Below are 21,187 nucleotides of genomic sequence, written 5' to 3' on the forward strand. Positions count from 1 at the left end.
ACCAGCAAATATTGAAACATAACAATTAATGACACTCAAACTAAGTTGACATTTGACATCAACTTCAATGCCCAAACTCAGAACAGTATGTGGCATGTAGAGTAACAAGTGAAGCAAGGAGTGTGAGGTGGAGCACTGCAACCAGGTGGAAGCCGGCCAGGTGGAATAAGGCACAAAAGACTGTGGGGCGGAAGGCGGGAAGATGGACTGCAAGACAGAAGGTGGTGTGAGATGGCATAATAGGTGGCGAGGAGCAAGTGGCCCGAAAGGCAGTGACGAGGAGGTGGGCCCAAGAGGCAGTGAAGTGGAGGTGGGCCCAAGAGGCAGCGCGGCAAAAGGTGGCACTAGAGGCAGGGAAGTGGGCCCAAGAGGCAGTGAAGAGGAAGGTGGCACAAGAGGCAATGAAGTGGGCACAAGAGGCAGTGAAGTGGAAGGTGGCATAAAAGGCAATAAAGTGGGCACAAGAGGCAGTGAAGTGGGCCCAAGAGGCAGTGAAGTGGAAGTGGGCCCAAGTGGCAGGGGCGTGGACCCAAGAGGCAGGGGCGTGGAAGTGGGCCAAAGAGGCAGTGAAGTGGAAGGTGGCACAAGAGGCAATGAAGTGGGCACAAGAGACAGTGAAGTGGGCACAAGAGGCAGTGAAGTGGGCACAAGAGGCAGTGAAGTGGAAGTGGGCCCAAGAGGCAGGGGCGTGGAAGTGGACCCAAGAGGCAGGGGCATGGACCCAAGAGGCAGGGGCGTGGAAGTGGGCCAACGAGGCAGTGAAGTGGGTAGATCATCCAGGTGCTACAGAGTTTACGTGCTACTCAGCGAGATTTAAAACAGCATCTCGTTTGGACTTCTTTTTGATAAGTAATCATCTCACAAGGAGGGAATCCTCGAATTTTTCCAATCCTTTCTTAGATCACTCTGGTTTCCTTGATAATTAACTTGCCCGCCCGCAAGAGAAAAAATAGCAGGTGGCATTTTGATAAAACATTGCTATTGGATCAAAAAATGGATCGACGAAACCCGAGATTTTATAAGGTGATTTTTTTCAGGTAAATGTGAACACGGCACCAGGTTTTATGGTGTGGGAAGCTTTCAATGCCACTTTTAGGAGAAGGGTGGTGACATTCAGGGCCAATCTTTATAAATTAAGGAAACTTAAGATTGCTGGATTCCAAAAGGCAGTGGAGTGGGCTACCAAGGAACTCTTGGGTAGGTCAACTGAGGATCCGGCGATAGAGGCACTCCAGCAGGAATTATTAAGGGCAAAGGAGGAGCTGAAAGGTTTTTTATGCTCGAGGAAATTGTTGGAAGCAAAGCTTCTCAACAAAAGGTGTATGGAGAGAGCCAGCACATCAGCAAATTTTTAGCCTGGTCCAAAAAACAGAGCAAGCAGTCTATTCCACAAATTAGAGATCCCAGTACTAGGTGCCTTGTGAATAATAAAGACGAGATTGCCGACATTTTTGTGTCCCATTTTAGTAAGATACATGCGGAAGATAGTTAACCCTCGAGCTCTTGCAGAATATTTTATGACACTCCAGTTACCTACGATCGGCGAGGAGGACTGCATGCTCCTAAGCGAACCAATCACAATTGCGGAATTAGGAGAAATCATAAAAAATAGCAAATGAGAAGGCATTTAGCACCGATGGGATCCCTGTTGAAGTGTATAAATTGTTTTTAGATGAACTCGCAGCGTTCTTGCTATCACTTTACAATCAAATTATGGCCGGAACGGTGGTCTCAGATAGATTTAAGGAGTCTGTCATGATATCAATTTTAAAGAAGGATAAGGACCCCAAAGACCCAAGTTCTTATCAACCAATAAGTCTACTAAACGTAGACTATAAGCTTTTTATATAAATCTGGGCAAATAGAATCGCGGGCTGTGCGCAATATCTGGTACACGCAGATCAAACAGGGTTTCTGCCTGGGAGATCCATGGCTACAAAAACTTTTTATCTGATTAAGGCCATTGACTACTTTTCTGCTAGAAAGGAGGCGGCGGCCATCTTAATGAGGGACGCGGAAAAGGCATTCGATCTGGTGGATTGGCAGGCCTTTTTTTTTTATCTTGGGAGAGTTTGGCTTTCCTCACCATCTGATCGAAATGCTAGAGAGAATTTGTAGGGGGGCCACCGCAAAAATATTTATAAACTCTGAAGAGGCGGGAGAAGCAGTGATAAGGTGGGGTACTAGGCAGGGCTGCCCTCTTTCCCCCTTTTATTTTCTCTCGTTATTGAGCCACTAGCGATAAAAATGTGATCTAATGTATCAATGTACAATGTACCTGAAAAAACATTCACTAGTAAACGGTTAAAGAAATCTGAACCGTGGTTTGATGATGCATTGCGCCTTCAGAAGCAAAAATGTAGACAGACCGAGAGACAGTGGAGGAAATCTTATGGAGATGTGGGAAAAGAAACCTATTCTCAGTCACGGATTGTTTATTAAAAAAAAAATGATTCTAGAGAAAAAATCTAGCTATTTTACTAACAAAATTGGGCAGGCAGGCACCTCAAGCAAAACATTGTTCTCACTGCTAAAAGAGTTAGTGACACTTCCAACTGCACCCTTATCGAACAGTAGTGATGCACTTTGCAATCAATTGGCATATTTTTTTAGAGATAAGGTGCTCTCGATTTATGAGACATTTTGTAAAAATAATCACTGAGTGAACCTTCTTCCTCCCAGAAACAGTATGACCATGACTTGGCTGTCTTGGTACCTCCAAATACAGAACAGATTTTTCAAATAATTAAACAGGTGAAATCAAGAGCTCCCTTTGATCCCTGTCCCCCAAAAGTATTCCATTACGCTGCAGAGGAGATCAGCAAATTACTCCATTTTCTCTTTAAAGAGATTTTTGATTCTGGCATTTTTCCTGAGACATGGAAGAGGACCTCTATCCTGCCCTTGTTAAAGAAATCGGGTCTGGATCCGGATGTCTATAGCAATTATCGACCCATAGCCAGGATCCCGTTCCCAGCAAAACTACTGGAGAAGATCATGAATCACCAGCTCACGTCCTTTGTAGCTTCACAGAACTCGCTGGATCCCACACAATACGGTTTCCGGGAGGGGCATGGCACGAGACAGCTTTGGTCATGGCAGCTGAGGAGCTTCGATCATCGTTGGATTCAGGTGCGAAGGCCGCCTTGATTCTTTTAGATATCTCGGCGGCCTTTGACACCGTGAGCCATGACATCCTCATTTCAAGGCTCTGTAGGCTGGGAGTCTCAGGCTTGGCATTAAGTCTGCTTAGATCCTATCTTAATAATAGACGCCAGTTTGTTCAGATGGATGATCATTGCTCTAAACAATTCTTACTTCCGTGTGGGGTTCCACAGGGCTCATCCCTGAGCCCTACGCTATTCAACCTATATGTTACCCCTCTAGCAGATGTCATCAGGCAATTTGGCTTTTCGTCAGTATCTTATGCTGACGATACACAGATTGTGGTTTCAATTTCTGGTAATCCAGATGAGACAGCTGCTCGTTTCAACCAATGTATGACATCTGTAGACTACTGGATGAAAACAAATTGTTTAAGGTTGAATGGAAGTAAAACGGAGGTGCTTCTTCTGGGCTCAGACCCCTCCATATGGTCCGAGAAATGGTGGCCCCACTCAATGGGAACTCTACCTAACCCTGTGAAAAAGGCTAGAAATTTGGGAGTAATTTTTGATGACGATCTAACATTTCGATCCCAAGTTAATAAGGTTGCTTCTCAGGTACATTTAACCTTAAAACTGATTCAGAAGGTGAAACCTTATATTCCACCATCCACTGTTAAGACATTGGTAACATCTTTAGCATTAGCTAGATTGGATTATGGCAATGCGCTGTACTTAGGTCTTCAAAAACACATCTCGCCAAACTCCAACGGGTTCAAAACTCCGCGGCCAGGATGCTGTTGAATATCCCTAAGTTTCAGTCAGTATCTCAAGGTCTTAAACATCTTCATTGGCTGCCGGTGAAAAAAAGAGCTGAGTGATCTTTAAAGCACTGCAGGGGATAGGACCCGAATATTTGAAACAACATCCCAAATGATATCTCCCGAACAGAACACTTCGATCGGCCACGAGCAAACGTCTTCAGGTATCAAAAATCAGAAGAGTGCGCTGGGGAGGAAGTAGTTTCTTTTTCCACACGGTCAAACTTTGGAATAGACTACCATTATCCATAAAGAGCAGCACAACTCTTTCCTCTTTCAGAAAGGCAATAAAAACTTGTTTTTTCTTGCACTGAATCTTGCTGGTAGTTCTCTCACCGCAGTAGCGCCTAGACGCCCTTGGGCATTCGAGCGCGATATAAATTAATTCATTCAATCCAAGCCCCCCTAGCAGGAATGGCCAAAATCAAGTTATTTGCTGATGACTTGATCTTGTACCTAAATCCAGAGAAATCAAACAGCCAAAGAGCGCTGGGAGAAATCCAGGAGCTTACAAAACTGGGAGGCTATAGGGTTAATCAGTCTAAAATGGAGCTTCTCCTATTTAATGTACCAGGATTAGAGCTGCCAGAAGGGTTAAAATATCTGCCTCTTAAAACTATTAGATATCTGGGCCTGTATGTGACCGTGGACTTCCTCCAACTTTTTCATCTGAACTATGGTAGAACACTGGCTAAAATAAAAAGACTGCTAGAAAGAAGGACACTTTTACCCCTGTCGATAATAGGACGAGTTTCTTTGATAAAGATGTCGATCCTCCCATTGTTGATATTTTTATTTTTAAATCTTCCTTTAAAGATTCCAATCTATTATTTTAACGAAGTGGACAAGGTGATTCGAGAGTTCATTTGGGCTAAGAAAAAATACTCGGATTAGGCTTTCTATTTTACACTTGGATGTAGAACAGGAGGGTCTTGCATTACAACATTTGGCCACCTGCTATCAAGCAGCGTTACTTAGGTTAACAACTCAGCTATTGGCCCCTATTTTGAATTTTGATAATTTTTTATTTGATCCTATGTTAACGGAGAGTGCAATTAAGCTACCAGCATTCCTTGGCATGCAAAGCTCCCAAAAAAGACAAGATACAAGGTTGTGAGTAAATGTTTTTACTATGCAGCGCCTTAATCAAAGCTACAATATTCCATCATGCCATGCATATTCCTCTTTACACGATTATGAAGTTTGGGGCCTTAAGCTCTCGCAAAAGGGGGTTCAGCCCAATACTATGCCGGGTTTTCGTAAAGTAGGGGACTTTTACAACAGGGCCAATCTGATGACGTGGGATGGCTTACAAAACAATTTGAATCTCAAAGCCGTGATCTTTGGCTAAGCTTCAGACAGATTACATGCTTTCTTCTGACCAACTATAGGGGAATCAGTGAGAGAGTGAGATTAATTTTAAAAGCAGCCTTTGAGGTAAATTTAACTGGTATTGGCAATTGGTATAGTGTAGTGATGAAGGTCCACGCAGGAAGGATGAAATACAGGAGAACTTTATTGAATATAGTTACATGTACAGCAAGTAGTTAAGTTCTCAAGAGCAGGTAGTAAAGCTCTGTGGAGCAGCCCCACCCGGATCAGCCTGTCCGCTGCTCAGCCCATGCTCCAGTGTCTCTTCACCTCTCTGTGTCTCAGTATTCCGAGGCTCATCAAGACTCCAACATTCTATTGAGTCAGAGCACAGGCGCTGGCTGAGCAGGTGGGGAAAATACATTACAATACATATGCAGGATACTACATATAGGTTATTACGCCAGGAGACGAATAAGAATCTCATTGAAACAATGCTCCCAAAAATTGCTCAGAAAACCAATTTCAGGCTTAATAGTCAGAGCATGCATGCAAGACCTGGCTGCCTGTATGTCCGCCAATTGCCTCAAGCTTAATGGAGGCAAGACCGAGGTGCTGGTCGTGGGGGGCCGCCAGTCTGCGTGGACGTCGGCATGGTGGCCATCTTCCCTGGGCCCAACACCCACCCCTTGCCAAAAAGCAAGGAATCTGGGCATTTGGTTTGATGCCGCCCTCACCTTTGGCCCTCAGATCAATCAGGTGGTGGGACAATGCTTTGGGACCCTCAAAAGCCTCAGAAAGACGCTGAAGTTCTTGCCTGTGAGAGCCCGACAGACCTTGGTACATGCACTAGTCACTTCGAAGATGGACTATGGCAATCTTCTGTATTTAGGTACCCTGGAGAAGAATCTCAGCCGCTTACAGGTCCTACAGAACGCTGCTGCACGACTGGTGCTTAGATTACCCAGAAGAGCTGCTTCTGCAGCGGCTCTCCGGTCCTTGCACTGGCTCCCGGTCAGAAGCAGGGTAGAATTCAAAGCACTCTGCACGTGCCATCGGATCATTCATCGGAAATCCCCTCTCCCTCTACAAGGACTCTTGACACCTTATGAGCCTCCCCGCTCTCTAAGATCTTCTGGCTCTGGACTCCTGGCTGTCCCTAAGGTATCCAGAGCTCGGATGGGGGGTAGATCTTTTAGATACCTTGCAGCCGCCAGATGGAATCAGCTGCCCATGGCGCTACGACTAGAGCCATCTGAGTCAATTTTCAGAGCTAAGCTCAAAACTGCTCTATTCGCCTAGTAGGTGTGCCGCTTTTGTAGGGTCCAGGAATAAAGTAGCTCCTCAGCGCGGGGACACGCCGTTGTGCGTCACCATGCGCTTTACAAAACCCCCAAAATAGAAAAATAGAAATAGGCTACGAGTCTGTGAGCTTGGCCACAGGGCATTGAGGGCGGCCAAGTTTCAAAGAATGTCCTTCCTCTCTAGATGGGTGGCATATTACACTACTTCCAGACTCCCTAAATGGTTTCCTAATACATCGAATGACTGCTTTAGATGTAATCGGCCAGAGGCGGGGGATTGGACACATTTTTTACTTGCCCGAGAATACAGTAATTTTGGGAGAAGGTGTTTAGGTTTATTAGTAAATGTCTGTCAAGAGCTATCCTTCCATGTGCATCGCTGACGTGGTTTGGTTTCTCCTATCTAGTTGGCCAGCTTTAATTTTATAGGGAATCCTTTGGTTTATTTTAACCATAGTGTAGGAAGGTGGATATCCGACTATGGTTGCCCCCAACTTTTTGCCTAGTGTTTTGCTGGTTTTCGACTTAGTTGGCCTGGGATCCTGCTATTCAGGACCCCAGGCTTCCTGCTCTCTCTGTTAAAATGGACTCCATGTACCTTAGGTACATATCTAATTGGATACTGAGTCACCTTATCAGCCCCTGTACAGTGTACCTTAAGTACCCAGGGCATAGGTGCACCCAGGGCCTACCAGGGGCTGCAGCATGTATTATGCCACCCCTAGCTGGCCATCCAAATCTGACACAACGGGCTGCACGACAGCTGGGGCAAGGTGGTGTAAACACCCTTTGCTTTAGATATAGTATAACTATATCTAAACCTAAAATGGACACATATACTCCTATAAGTCACTCCTATGGCAGGCCTTAACAATCCTGGAGGCAGAGTGCTTGGAATTATGTGAGATAGTGCTCTGGCATGAGCTGAGCCTGTCTACAGCTTTCGGAACCAAGTCCTTTAGCTGTTTCCATGATAACGCTATGCCATATACTCTTAAGTGCATTATAATCCTCGCGGTTATTGCTAACTTTGGCATAGCATTATCAAAACATGTCGAGTAAGGTATGAACTGAACACTTCCAATCAATCTATTAGTCCATACGTTCATTAGATGTGCAGCCCTCGTCAAAAGCATATCAAAAGGTAAGAATTTTTCTGAAATTAAAAACAATCCCTGTCCCAAGACTGCATTGTCCCATCGACTGTGACAAATGCGGGCGCCTCTCACATGCAGCCTGGTAGGAGCTCTAACTCTGCAGGACCTTCCAACCGCCCAGGATGCATTGCGCTGGCAGCTGCCTCGGAGCCAGTTGTGTTTGAAGCAAGGTCAGGAGATGTGAAGCACATGATGCAACTGTTGTTTCGAATGGCACAGAAACAAGAAGCCGGGGGAGGTGGGAGGGCCTGCCATGACTAGAAGGAACTTCCTTCAAAGTAGAACCAGGACTACAATTAAGTAACCCCTCCACCTGCATTACAGGGTCTTCCCTGATACTCAAATGCCCGGCTAGAACAGCAAGCTAACAAAACAAACTGTCTGCGTAGCGACTCGGCAGAAGAAAAAGTAGGAACATTTTACCCTATGGGCATCTGTTCATAGTGTGCAGTGCTGTAGAGACACAGGCTCTGCATACTCCACTTGAAAGCGGTTTTACTTCAAAAAAGTCACAAGATACACAGTGACCCCTCCCTTACTCCACAAAGAGCATAGGCCTTAACGCCATCTTCGATTGCTCTACGTACAGAGGGTGATCATGTCTCTGGAGTGTCGAGAGAGCCTAGCATGGTGTCCTGTGCATAATATGCAGTGTCAACTGGGAAGCAAACCAATAGATCTACAGCCATGAACAGCTTCTGTGGAGGGGTTGGGCTCCTGGGAAGCTCCAGCGTGGCACACTACAAACTGTTGCGTGAAGGGGAAGTACATGCTTCCCTCCGTAGCATGTGCAGCCGCACATACACATGCAGTACATACACTGTAAAGCAGTGCCCTCCACAAGAGAGCAGATGATGCAGATGTCTGGAACAAAGACGGCTCAACCACAGCCTGCTAGCGGGCTAACATGTCTACACTGCAGCGCTTCCTTTCTGTAACGCTCTTTCTGGTGACTACTCCTCACCTTTAGACTATCCACAGGTGCAGACTAGATCCGGTGGTGGATGTGGTGGTGGATGTGGTGGTGGATGTGGTGGTGGGTGTGGTGGTGGATGCGGTGGTGGTGGATGCGGTGGTGGTGGATGCGGTGGTGGTGGATGCGGTGGTGGTGGATGTGGTGGTGGTGGATGTGGTGGTGGTGGATGTCATGGTGGATGTGGAGGTGATGGTGGATGTGTTGGTGGATGTGGTGGTGGTGGATGTGGTGTTGATGGTGGATGTGGTGGTGGATGCCGTGGTGGTGGATGCGGTGGATGTGGTGATGGTGGATGCGGTGGTGGTGGTGGATGCGGTGGTGGTGGTGGATGGGGTGGTGGTGGTGGATGGGGTGGTGGTGGTGGATGGGGTGGTGGTGGTGGTGGATGGGGTGGTGGTGGTGGTGGATGCAGTGGTGGTGGATGTGGTGGTGGATGTGGAGGTGATGGTGGATGTGATGGTGGATGTGGTGGTGGATGTGGTGGTGGATGTGGTGGTGATGGTGGATGCGGGGGTGGTGGATGCGGTGGATGTGGTGATGGTGGATGCGGTGGTGGTGGTGGATGCGGCGTTCCAACCCGTCACACAGCTAGTACTTGTGGTTTAGAACAACAGACATATGAACTTCGATTATTTCAAAAGCCAATTTCCAACATGAAAATATTACCTTGTCTGACACAGACTCTTCTCACTGTGATAAGTGTAATGCAGATAGTTAAGCAGCACGCAGGCTCCTGTGATTATTGTTGAGCACGTTTGGCACACCTTATCAATAAAATACACTGAGAGTGTCGTGGCTGACCAACTGCCCGACACAACAGTAAGGGCACATAGTTACTGAATATCCTAAAGGGAATATGATTATCATCAGCGTAAATATGTTAGCCAAGATTGAAGCTATTGATCATGTTTAAGACTGGTATAATGTAGGCATTTAAGAGAGTGGGGTTACATCATGGTGCCCGCGGAGGCAGCACACACAGCCTGGTGACACGAGAGACTAGGAGAAACACGGCCGTCAAAGTGAAAGTACGGCCGGCGGAGGGCATTGCTGTGGGGAGGGGGGATGAGAAATGAGGCACGGCGGGCAGGACAGGGGGCGGAGCGGGGAGAGCGGCATGAGGGTGTGAAGCAGCAGGATTTAGGGTCAAATATCATATCATATCAGTCTAATGATGTCAGTAAGGTCAAAGGGTGTGTGGTGTGACTTCTGCTATCCCTGGAATTTTGGCAAATGTGTGTGTGTGTTAATGTGTTTCATACTGTCACAAATGACATCATGACGCCATCAATGCAATCACTGGTGGAATCACATATCACATCACTATGGACGACATACGGATATGTGTAAACATACAAACACGAAATATGCAATCAGCTAAATGAAACAAATGGTAAATATACATAATAGTGCAGTAAAATTACAAGAAAATCACAGAAGAGAGATGGAAAGAGATGTTTCTTTACAAGGCCAGGGAAACAAGAAAAAGCAGAGTGGAAATAAACGGGTACTTAATATAAATATATTTCTGGCTATGAACACACAGCGGGGGTGTGATGGGCCTTTAAATTTGAGTTTCTTGCTAAGTGGATTTTATATCGCGTTTCATACGCTGGAAATTTCAGCCTTCAAATGTTGATTGCAGAGTCCCCCGAATCTCCCACGGGACGAGTTGTTTTTCTGGTCTTAATTGCGCGACGAGTAAAGGTGTCCCCTTGGGGCGCTCTGAGCTGGGGCGACAAGCCTTAGAAAGGTTATGGCGTGCAACGGCTCCAAAAGTTGGTTTCACTGCCAAATTGGAATTTAGATGGCAGAAGAGCGTATTAGGTAGGCCCATTGAAATTGGCTAAAATTATTGCCGAAAAGTTAAACAAATCCAAAATTCCAAAATAATCTAGAGGGTGTTTTATTACAGCAACATTATTGGACCCAGGAGAGCTGTGTTATTCGTGCTTCATCGTGTGAGTCGTTAATTCAGAGATGATAAAAAAGCAGAAATGTTAATGCCAAATCGTAGCATAAATCGCGCGTGGCACATATTTGGGGGGCCCGGGTGGTTGACCTGATCGGCGCTGTTATAGACTCTTTGATATAAATATTGTATTCTACTCTTATGTAGTGCAAACCACAAACGGCATCACATAGAATTATTCGAATGGTAAACAATATTATCTAATACATTATTATATGTTACGATGTCATGGAAATCAATATGAAGGGAGACGACGTAGTGGCATGACGATATTAAAGCGGTTAATAAAGTGTCATCAAATTAAGTAACGCCTACATGCAATACAAAACCAGTAACTAAAGAATGTATCGTCCTGTAAATAGAAGAATTAACATTAAAAAAAATGTACGAAATAAAAAACCCGAAATTTACAAAGGTGTAAACAGGGGCAATCAGCATAAAAACAGATTTAACATGTTATTATTAAATTATTGCAGGGTTACGTTTTGGGGCTTTATTGTAGCTTTTAATTTTCCTCCTGGAGCATATTAATGTCTGTGAAAAGTCGTATATATTCAATTCTTCGTTTAAATGTACTCGTGGGTCTTTTGAGCACGCCTGGATTGGGGAGGGGGGGATGAGAAATGCGACACGGCAGGCAGGACAGGGGGCGGAGCGGGGAGAGCGGCATGAGGGTGTGAAGCAGCAGGGGAGGAGTGCTGCTGGCGATTGACTGGCGGTTTGATGATGTGCACGCGCATTTTAGGTAAATGCGCTTGCGCATTGACCTAAAAGCCCACGGGCACAGCATCAAATCGCCAGTCAATCGCCAGTCTAGGTAAAGCTTATTTAAGCTCCTATAGAGCTTCGCCAGCTATGCGCATGCGCACAGCAGGCGAGCCCTAAAAATGAGGCATCTTTCAGAAAATTGCTGAAAACCTAGCTATTCACTCTCTAGTTGTCTGTATCTCGGTCTCCCCCTCCTAAGACTCTCTCTCCACAGCGCGGGGACACGCCGGGAGGCGTCACCAGGCGCTTTACAAACCCCTTTAATAATAATAATAATAATTTGATAGCCTGAAGAGACTCATCAACATGTTTGCCAAACAGGTTCTCCCCATCAAATGGCATGTCCAGCACCTTAGCTTGGACTTCTGGGCAAAATGTTGCTGCTTTTAGCCAACCCTGTCTGCGTAACACAGCAGCGCCTGCCATCTGCCTAAAGGCAGTGGAAGAAATTTCTATAGCCACATCAATAGCTTTCGATTAGGCTCTCTCACCCTCTGAAAGAATCTCCTTTCCTTCCTTTTTCTAGTCCTCGCGCAGATATTCCAGAAAAGGAGCACTGTCTGACCACATCTGCCTATCGTACCTCCCAAGGATGGCCATAGCATTGGAGGCTCTGATGGCTGTAGCCACCACCGCGGAAATTCTTTACCCGATATTGTCCAACCTATGCCCTTCTTTGTCTGGCGGGGTGGTACATAGGGAAGCAGGACTCTTAGATCTTCTTTGAGCAGCTTGCATTATCACTGAATCAGGCTTCTGATGGCCGATAAAACATGCCGTAGAGTCTTCTGGCGCTCTGTACTTTTTATCCAGTTTTGGAATGACTGCTGGCACAGATACTGGATTCTTTATTAACTTAATGCCTTCTTGCCACAAGAAGTCGATAATAGAGATTACCTTAACAGAATGCTGCGTGGCAGCCTTGAAGTCGTACAAGAAGCATTCTGCTTGCTTGACGGGCATTAGAAGGTCAAAGCGTTTCAACGCTCTTTCAAGAAGGTCATGGAAGCCGCCAATATCTGCTGGAGGAGAGTCAGCCACTGGCAGCGTGGGAGAGGGTGGTGTATGTTCCACATAAAACATCCACTCATCATGGACATCAGTGTCCATTTGTTACTCTCCTTCTTCCAATTGTCACCACTGTCTGATGCCCTAGTAGAGATCTGCAGGGGAGGTAAGGACTTCTGTTTTGGAGGTGCAGGTGGGGTTTCTTGATCTGGAGTCATGGCAGGCTCCTACTGCTGAGAAACTGACTTTTGGGCCGCATTGGCCTCAGGGAACCGTTTATGATAGTCATTTAATATCAAACGTAACTCTGTGACCAGTGACACTGGAACGTTAACGGAGGGTTCCTGTTGATGGTCCTCCTCTTCCTGCTCATAGTAAGGGTAATGTTCGAAGCGCTACATACCGGAGCGTCTTTCTGAAAAGGAATATTCACCTTCCAAGTACGCAGAAGTGTCCTCTGGTTAATCTTCAGATTCCTGGCACTTTACTCTCAGTTGAGAGGGGCTGTCAGCAAGGCCATAAGGACCTTCATCCTCCGATTCCTGAAAATCCAAGAGGTGAGGAGGCAGAGGAGATATCTTGGAAAAGTCTTGTAACAATGATCTGGAGAACGGCATGTTCATTTTCCTCATCAACTGGATCGTCAGAGACTGCACCGACGGCGTGGAAATATCTGTCGACGGGCGAAGATGCTCGTCGACGGCACACACCCAACTGAACCATCGATGGTGAAGCTCTCAAAGACAAACTCCTTACTGATGCCGTCGACGAAATCACCACTTCAGTCTTCCTCAACAAGACAGCCGTCATCGTCTTGATCGTCGACGTAGTCTATGACGAAACCGTCAACAGAGTCTTCTTTTCGACAGTCGTAGGTAGAGAATGCCTCATCGACGAGCTCGACAACTGGCGGATGTTCTGTAAGCGAGTATGTAGCGCAGAAGGAGGTGAAGAACAAGATTTGTTTTGGGTTCAGACGAGCCAGGTTGCTCTTTTTTCACCCTTTTTACCGAAGACACCTTGCTCTGATATTTGTTCCTTTGGATCTCTCTGACCAGAAGTAGGATCCTCTTCCTTCCTTCTCTCAGAGGAGGTACGAGGCCTCTCCTCACTCTCGGAGTCAGATTTCCTCACAGATTTTCTTTTTCGAGCCAAATGAGAAGTCTTCCCTCATGATTTTTGAGGGTTTTTGATGAAAAAGTCTGACAGTGCTTACAGTCTTTAGGTTTGTGATCTGGGTAAAGGCAGTATAAGCACTGAGGGTCTTCTGAGAAAAGCCTGGACTTTCCACAAGTCTTGCAGGGCCTAAACAGCCCTTTTTTAGACTCTGACATTCTGCAGTAAATACAGAAATAACGGTGTAAACTCACTTTCTAGCAGCACCTCAGTTGAAGAGAAGGTTGAGGAAAAGGAACTGCTAGCTGAAAGTTGAAAAGTTCAATGTAGGAACACCGTGACTAAGCAGAACTCAGGGAGATTCCCTAACACAACGTGCGGTAAGAAATCTGAGGTATGGTGGCCCAGCAGATGATGGATACTCAGGGGTCTGCAATGTGATTGGCTGGAGTTTGGGTGCTCTTTAATGAGGCTGACTGATTACTAAATACTATTGATTCTCAAGGGAGATTGTCCTTTTTAGCTTTTTTTACTGCTATTTTACTGTTACCATGGGACTCCCACAATGACGACGGGGAAGATTCAAGCATGTGAATCTATAAAAGATACAATACTGGAAAATAACTGTTACAGTTGATTACACAAACATTGGTTTGGTAATGTACTTAAAGTATACTGATGAATGGGATTCAAATATCTATTACATGTTGATGAGAAACACTGGTTTGATAATGGTACTTAAAGGATATTTATGATACGCTGATGATTACACAAACATTGGTTTGCTATTAATGAGACTGATCTATATTGTAACTAATTAAATGAATTTTGAAAATATGGATTGCATTCTCGAATTTCTTAGGTGCATCTTGCAGAACTTTATAGAATAGTTACTCTGAGAATAGTGACCGTGCACATGGATGGACACATCACCGAACGGTGGTCAACACAACCCAAGGGTCAAGACTAAAGAGAAGATCAGTTCAGTTCTAAGCACAAAATGGTGAATTACCGGAAAGCATGTGAAGCCAGAAAAGATTCATGCTGCAAAAATAAGCTCACTCAATAGTTAGGATGTCGAGAGAAGTTCAAAAACCAGAAAGAAATAGGTCTAGGAGAAAAGCATGCTTAACTCCCATACTAGCTGGAAAAAAGACCGACTGTGTGGCAACTGCCAGTACAAAACCTCATGGGTAGTGAAGCTCATGGAGTCCTACAAAGATAGGATGACTTACTCAAGCTTCTTCAATGTAAGCTTTCGAGTTGTGCTTTTCCTCATTATACAGGAACTCAGCATTTTATACTGTGGATGCTACAATGAAGTTTTGTGACTGGGTTTTTTGGCGCTTGACAGTCTAAATTTCAGAAACATTTTGCCTTTGATAGACAGCGGAAGGTTGCTTTACATCATATGGACACTTGCACCGTACGTATGAAAATATCGTAAAATATAGGGATATCAAGTGTTTTGGGGTCAACGCACACAGAGGGTAAATGTTCAAACATTTATGACTATCAGGGAAGATCCCATGAGGGAGAAAAGAGGAAACTGCTAGGAGTGAAGGATAAAAAAGTGAGAGGATGGAGTGAAATCAGAAAGGATGGGGAAATGTAGGCAAAAGACACAAAGGGCAGAATGTGACATAAATAGGAAATAACAGGAAGGAGGGACAAAGTAAGGGATAAAGGGAAAAAAGCAAGAGGAAAAGGGGACAGAGCGAAGAGGTAAGAGACAACAGACTGAGGTGAGGAACAGAGGGTGGAAAGGATAACCTGTGAAAACAATCACAGGAATGTTCAAAGAAGGGACGAAGTGAGGGACAAAAGGTAGCAAAATGAGTTGTGTAGAAAAGAGTCGGATTAGGTAAAGAACATGGTGGGAGATAGAAGATAACAGATCAGAGCGGGGAAATGGCAGAAACCATGAGTAGGAGAGTATGGACAGTGAGAATGGAAAAGGACACGAAGCCTTAAGGGGAACAAACATTTTGGCGAACTAGCCAATACTCTGTGCCAGGCACCAAGCCCCTCCCCCCCTACCCATTGCTGAGATCATTCCATTCGAACACTGACACATATCATGTATTGTTGGTATTTACAAAGAAACTCAGTGAGTGCGATTACATGAATCTAGTGATGCCAGTACAGACTGGTTGGTCACTGCTGACACCAACTGACCTAATTCCTGGTACTAATATGGAGTGGAAGATGCTCGTACTGCTGAATGGTGGTACAAATAGCTCCAGCCTCACCTGCTGTTTGCCCAGTGTGTGTTCTTCCAGTGAGGTCAGAACAAATGAGAGGAGTCCGTAGATGCAGAGACAGACCGTGCTGGCAGTGTACTGTAAAAGAAAAAAAGAAAAAAGCTCCAGCTAGTATTTGATTGGGTACAAAATCATCCCACGTCCACCCTACAGTGGTTTGGTAAATGAACACAAACAGTGGTTAGTTTTTTTTTTATTTTACAGAAAGACTTGGTAAAGGAAAGAGTGCAGTACATACAGTGGTGGGAGATTACCCTGCAGAGCGGTCAGTGAGGAGGGAAGCTGAAGAGCATGGAGCTCCAATAAAGGATTGCTACTGCCAAGATAACCTCTCAACCAAATGTTTGTATCAGTTGCTTCAAAGAAACATGCAAAAACCCACAACTTACAGCTAACTGTAAAGGCCGCTTCTTTTGGATTCGGATGGCAACGTTACTTATCTGTAAACCTAGGTATCCTTCATCTGTACTCTCTCTGAGTCCGCAAACTGTAGAGTATCCCTCACATACGCAGGGTCCTCAAAGCCACTAAAGTGACCAAAGTGAAAACATGACTTTAGGGCTGTCCCTGCGATCTCGTGGGATAGCGTTAAACATGCCAACTACACATGACAAAATAAACCCTTTTGCCAGGACAAAACTATTCTTTTTAATATTATTAAGCCACTTATAGGGCAGGCTCTGCTAGCCCACCAGGGGCGTGCTTAATATTAAAAAAGGAATGTTCCTTTGGTGTTGAACATGCTGTGACAATGAATACATAAAATTGCTGTTTTCACTATAGCAAGGCCGGTGGCCCCTTTAGCCAACACAGAATTTCATTAGCCACCGCGCTTGGGGGTAAATTCCAATTGGGACCACCAAAGATATTACTCCAAAGAATCAAATTAATGGTTACATTAAACCTACGTGGCCTCCCCAGTCGGTTCAGATGCCGGCTTCGTAGTACCGACGGATAGAGCGGTGCTTCACTCTTCTCCTGAGCCACTGCCAGGTGGGGTGAGGTCTTCACTTCTTACAAGCTATGTGAACGACATACCTGTAAGAAAAAGACAAGACTCTTCACCTGGAGAATGCAGGTGATCTCAGTACTTGTCTGTGAACTTTGTTTCTTAGTTGTCACTTATTATTTCTTTTACACTTGCAGTAGCATTCATTTGTTGTAAGGTCCTGAAGAAAGCAAGGACAACTGTGTCCACGTATTGCTGAAACATGTCGACCTGGTTCCATCTCTAGACAGCGCATTTCTGAAACTGTCTTAACAAATTTTTAATATTGGCGGAGTGAGTATCATCCGAATAAAATCTGTTCTACGCTCCCTCATCCAATTTTAAACACACCTTTTTATTTTATTTTTTCACGTACAAGTTTTTTTGCACTGCGCTCTCCCAGTCACACCGCACTCTACTACTCACCAGTCTCGAGGAGTGGTATACCATACTATTGGTTTTTTCAGTGGAAAAGATCTATCAACATCTTGGTCTCTTTCTGTCTGAAATAAACACATCTGTATAGATGGTTTTGAAAAATCCCAGATGATGAAGGGCAGTTCCGAGTGGTGACTGATGGGTATCTCTGACCATCTATCAGGTTGTCATTGAATACCATTTTTTAGGTCAGCATAGGGGTCTTTTGTTGTTTGTCTGTTTTTCACACACTACAACCCCACCTTTTCTTCTAGACCCTCTGGTACTCTTTTGTTGTTCTACATTAAACCTGAATCATTGCTGAGACTGGAATTAAAACTTCTAGTAGAAATGTGACTTTAGAAAGTCACCTATTTGTTGCCCAAACATCTGGTAGCCTTTCTTGTCTATCTGCAGCAGTAGTCACCCGAGACAACATGCTGTGCCAATGTTAGGAAGTGTGCAGGTCTCCCAGGAACAGTGAATAAAGAGAAGTGCTGTTGGGAGGGGGAGTGACCTCCTTCAGCAGAATGACTATCGGGCAGAGGCCACAAATGGCTCCGCTTCAGAAAGGCGACCATATCAGTGAAGCAAATGGCTATCACACTGCGACAGGCGGGCTCCATTTTGAAGGCAGGCTGGCATTTCCTCCAGAGGTGGGAAACTCGTTCCAGCACTGGCTTTCCAGAAGGAGTGGCTCAATATGGTGGGTACACTCCAGGGGTGTGCTGAGGGCACCCCACATGGGAGATGAGAAGGGGGACAATGTAAACGGAGGAACTAAAATGAGCGCAGGTCCAGCCTTCGCAAGTCAGACAGACCACACAGACACCGAAAGGGATATCATGAACACAACTCACTGTAAGAAAGATCCTTTTTAGTAGTGGATTTAGAACAATTGACAAAAATCTTAAAGGAACCAAAACCAGGAGACGCAGAGGGTCAAAATGGATTCCCCTACGCACTTTTCATAGGTAAAAATGTATTGGGCCCATTATTTCGTACCACTTTTTAATGAGCTATATCATACTAATTGTGAGAAAGTGGCTCTATATATACTGAACCAAAGTAAGGTACAGTGGGTTTAGAGTTCCCAGTCTCCAGAGGTATAACAGAGGTTAAAGTCAGTGGCTGACCTTACTCTCCAAAGTTGTAGCTTGGTCGAGCAGTAAGGCAGTACCAGAGGACAGTGTAAAGCATTTGTTGTACACACAGTCAGTAAAAGGTTTCACACACTCAAGGACTGAACTCCAGGCCAATTGTTTTTATATCAAAAGATATAGTTTTATTTTTAGAACCAACAGGTATCAAAATATAATTTTCTCAATATGAGTGATCTCAGGTAATTTGCAGAAAGGTAATAACTTTGTAAACACAATAGGTACAGTGGCTGCAGTAGGAAACATAAATCTAACAATTTAACATTGAGCTCAATGGGTTTTTTACATAAATGCAGGTGATTACTTTATAGATTACTAATGTAATCCCAGGACTGGATCCAAGATTCAGTCCTGGGGTCTAAGCTGAAAACAGGTTAGTAAAAACGTTTTGTTTATTGCAGTGATTTTTAAAGAATATAAAGGTATTTTAAAAGTTGACACTTAGAAACTTTTCAGTGAAAAACTAGCAATGTTATCCTATGGAAGGAAATTCAAGTCACAGGTAAAGTAGGTTCTCGTTACTTTTGTAATCCAGGACTGGACTCCTGGGTTCAGTACTGGGGTCTCTACCTAAGACAAGTAAGTATTTACATTTCAGTAGTTGGTACGATTTTTAAGGAATATTTGTAATTTTCAAAAGTAGACAGAAGAAATTTTAGAGAAAAACAGTCAATGGTTTCCTATGGGAGAAAATTCAGGTTATGGGTAAGTATAGTTATAATCACTTTTACGGTTCAGTACTGGGCTGACAGGTACAGTACTGGCTCCTCTCCTGATTCCAGGTGAGTAATTCGGAATTCATTACTCAGCTGATTTTATAGGAATATTTTAGAGTTTCAAAACTTCACACAGATTTTTCGAGTCAAACCAGTCAATGTTATCCTATGGCAGGAAAGGAAGTTATCGGTTTCCAGGTGAGTACTCGACTGGTGAAGTTAAGGTTCTGGGCATAGATGCAGGGGTCTCCCAGGGTCAGAAAGGTACAGTAGTTACACCCTCAGCGGCTCAGGGGCAGCCGGGTGCAGAGACAGTAGGCCCAATGCATTCCAATGGAGGGTAGGGGGCCTCCGGTTGGTGGCTGCAAGCAAGCAGCCCACGCTGCTTTGGGAGCTGAGCTCCTGGTCACTTACTCAGGGCAAGTGGGGAAGTAGAGTAGGGTAGTAGTTGCACGTCCAGCGGCACTCGAGCGGCTGGGTGCAGGGTGCTTTTGAGCCGTTGGGCGCTCCATGTGAAAGTTAAAAAGTGAACAAAGGCTGCAGGCTCGGGGACGGAGATTCTTCAGGTGCGACCACCACTTCGAGAGGTAAGGTGGGATCTTGGAGAAGAGGTAGGTACCCAAAAGGAAGGCACAGGGGACCGGGGGGCACCGTGTGCAGGGGTGTCTTTTGGCGTCGGGAAAGCTTAACCTCAGCTGGTCGCGGTTGGGGGGTTCCTGGTTCTGGGGCTGCAGGCGTCGTCTGGTTCGTCGAGGAGGGTCTTAGGGCACTGGACTTCGGGTCCGAGGCACCGGGGAGACGTCCTTGTGGTCTTGGGTCACCCAGGCATGGGCTGGGCAGGTGCAGAGTGGGCTGGTTTCTTGGTTCCTGGCTGGCACCAGGGGTATTTATGTTGGAGCAGTGCCTCTGTTTAAGGGAGTCCCAGTCTTTCAGAGGGTCAAGGCAGGCAGGTCCTCCAGGTTTCCCAAGTTTGCAGGAGTCGCCGGGATTAAGCAGGAGCAGGTTCCAGGATCGACAGGCCGGTAGGGCTGGGGCCAAGTCAGTGGGTGTCGTCCTGTTGATAGCAGCTGCACTGCGGGTCTTCTTCTTGATCTTCTTTCTTCTTTTTTTATCGGGATCTGAGGAAGAAAGGTTCAGGGTGCCCCTAAATGCTAAGTTTAGGGGTGTTACAGGTAGAGCAAGGGCAGGGACCAATAGCCTGCTCCTCTCTGGTGGGAGGGGGGCAGGAGCCTAGCTGTGATTGGGCAGTGCTCCCCATTTTCAAGATGGCCGGAGCCTGGGGTCTCCCACCTGAGGGGTGGAGTTGGCACAAGCTGGCACACCCCCCTTCCTGCCGTAGTGGGGGTTAGAACTGGTGGGGGCCAGTTGCTGAGTACAGCAAATGGTCTGGAGAAGCTCACAGAGGCGGCATGCCTTTGAAGCTTCCCCCTGCCCATCCTGGGGGAGGAGACCTAGCACCTCACCCAGGATCTGCATTGTTGCAGACCCAGCAGAGCTGGGGGCTCTCCACCCAGGGGTCCAGCAACATGTCTGCTGTGTGGCAGACTGGGCATCCATTTAGACCATACGTGGATTGTAGGTTAGGTTTCAGGGGGCTTCTCTAAGGTCCCCTCTGTGGTGCATTTTGCATTAAATCCTAAACTGGCATCAGTGTGGGTTTAATGTGCTGAGAAGTTTGATATCAAACTTGTCAGTCTTCAGTGTAGCCATTATGGTGCTGTGGAGTTCGTAATGACAACCTCCCAGCACCATATACTCTTAATGGCATCACTGCACTTACAGTGCCCAGGAATGGCCCTGGGTACTGTAGGGGCACAGGGCTCATGCACCTGTGCCCACACCTCTGGCATAGGGCACCCAGCTAGAGAGGTGGCTGAAGTGTGCCAGGGCAGTGGGTTCTGTGGGCATGGCACACAGGGATGTGTGCCATGTCGACTCTGGTTTTAGTTCTGTACTTAGGCACTCAGCCTGCAAAGGCAGTGTGTGGGTACCAGGGTACAGGCCCCCTGGAGGTGACACAATAAGGGCTGCAGCCCTCAGGGGTATTGTCTGGTGACCATGCCCTGGGTACCTAAGGTACCAACTACTAGGGGCTGACAGGTGGC

The 21,187-nt window shown here is 45.8% G+C and overlaps 1 protein-coding gene across 2 annotated transcripts in view; it reads right to left on the reverse strand.

Annotated features, from left to right (window-relative positions):
- NUP188 (nucleoporin 188) overlaps nt 1-21,187 on the reverse strand; it is a 1,272,194-nt gene that overhangs the window by 1,017,999 nt on the left and 233,008 nt on the right. For both annotated transcript variants that reach the window (XM_086924860.1, XM_086924859.1), the window contains exon 12: nt 15,790-15,879. In XM_086924860.1, the coding sequence (XP_086780986.1) occupies nt 15,790-15,879 (90 nt within the window). The remainder of the gene's footprint in view (nt 1-15,789; nt 15,880-21,187) is intronic.

This window comes from Lissotriton vulgaris, chromosome 5, assembly GCF_964263255.1.
Source record: "Lissotriton vulgaris chromosome 5, aLisVul1.2, whole genome shotgun sequence".
Taxonomy (NCBI): Eukaryota; Metazoa; Chordata; class Amphibia; order Caudata; family Salamandridae; genus Lissotriton; species Lissotriton vulgaris.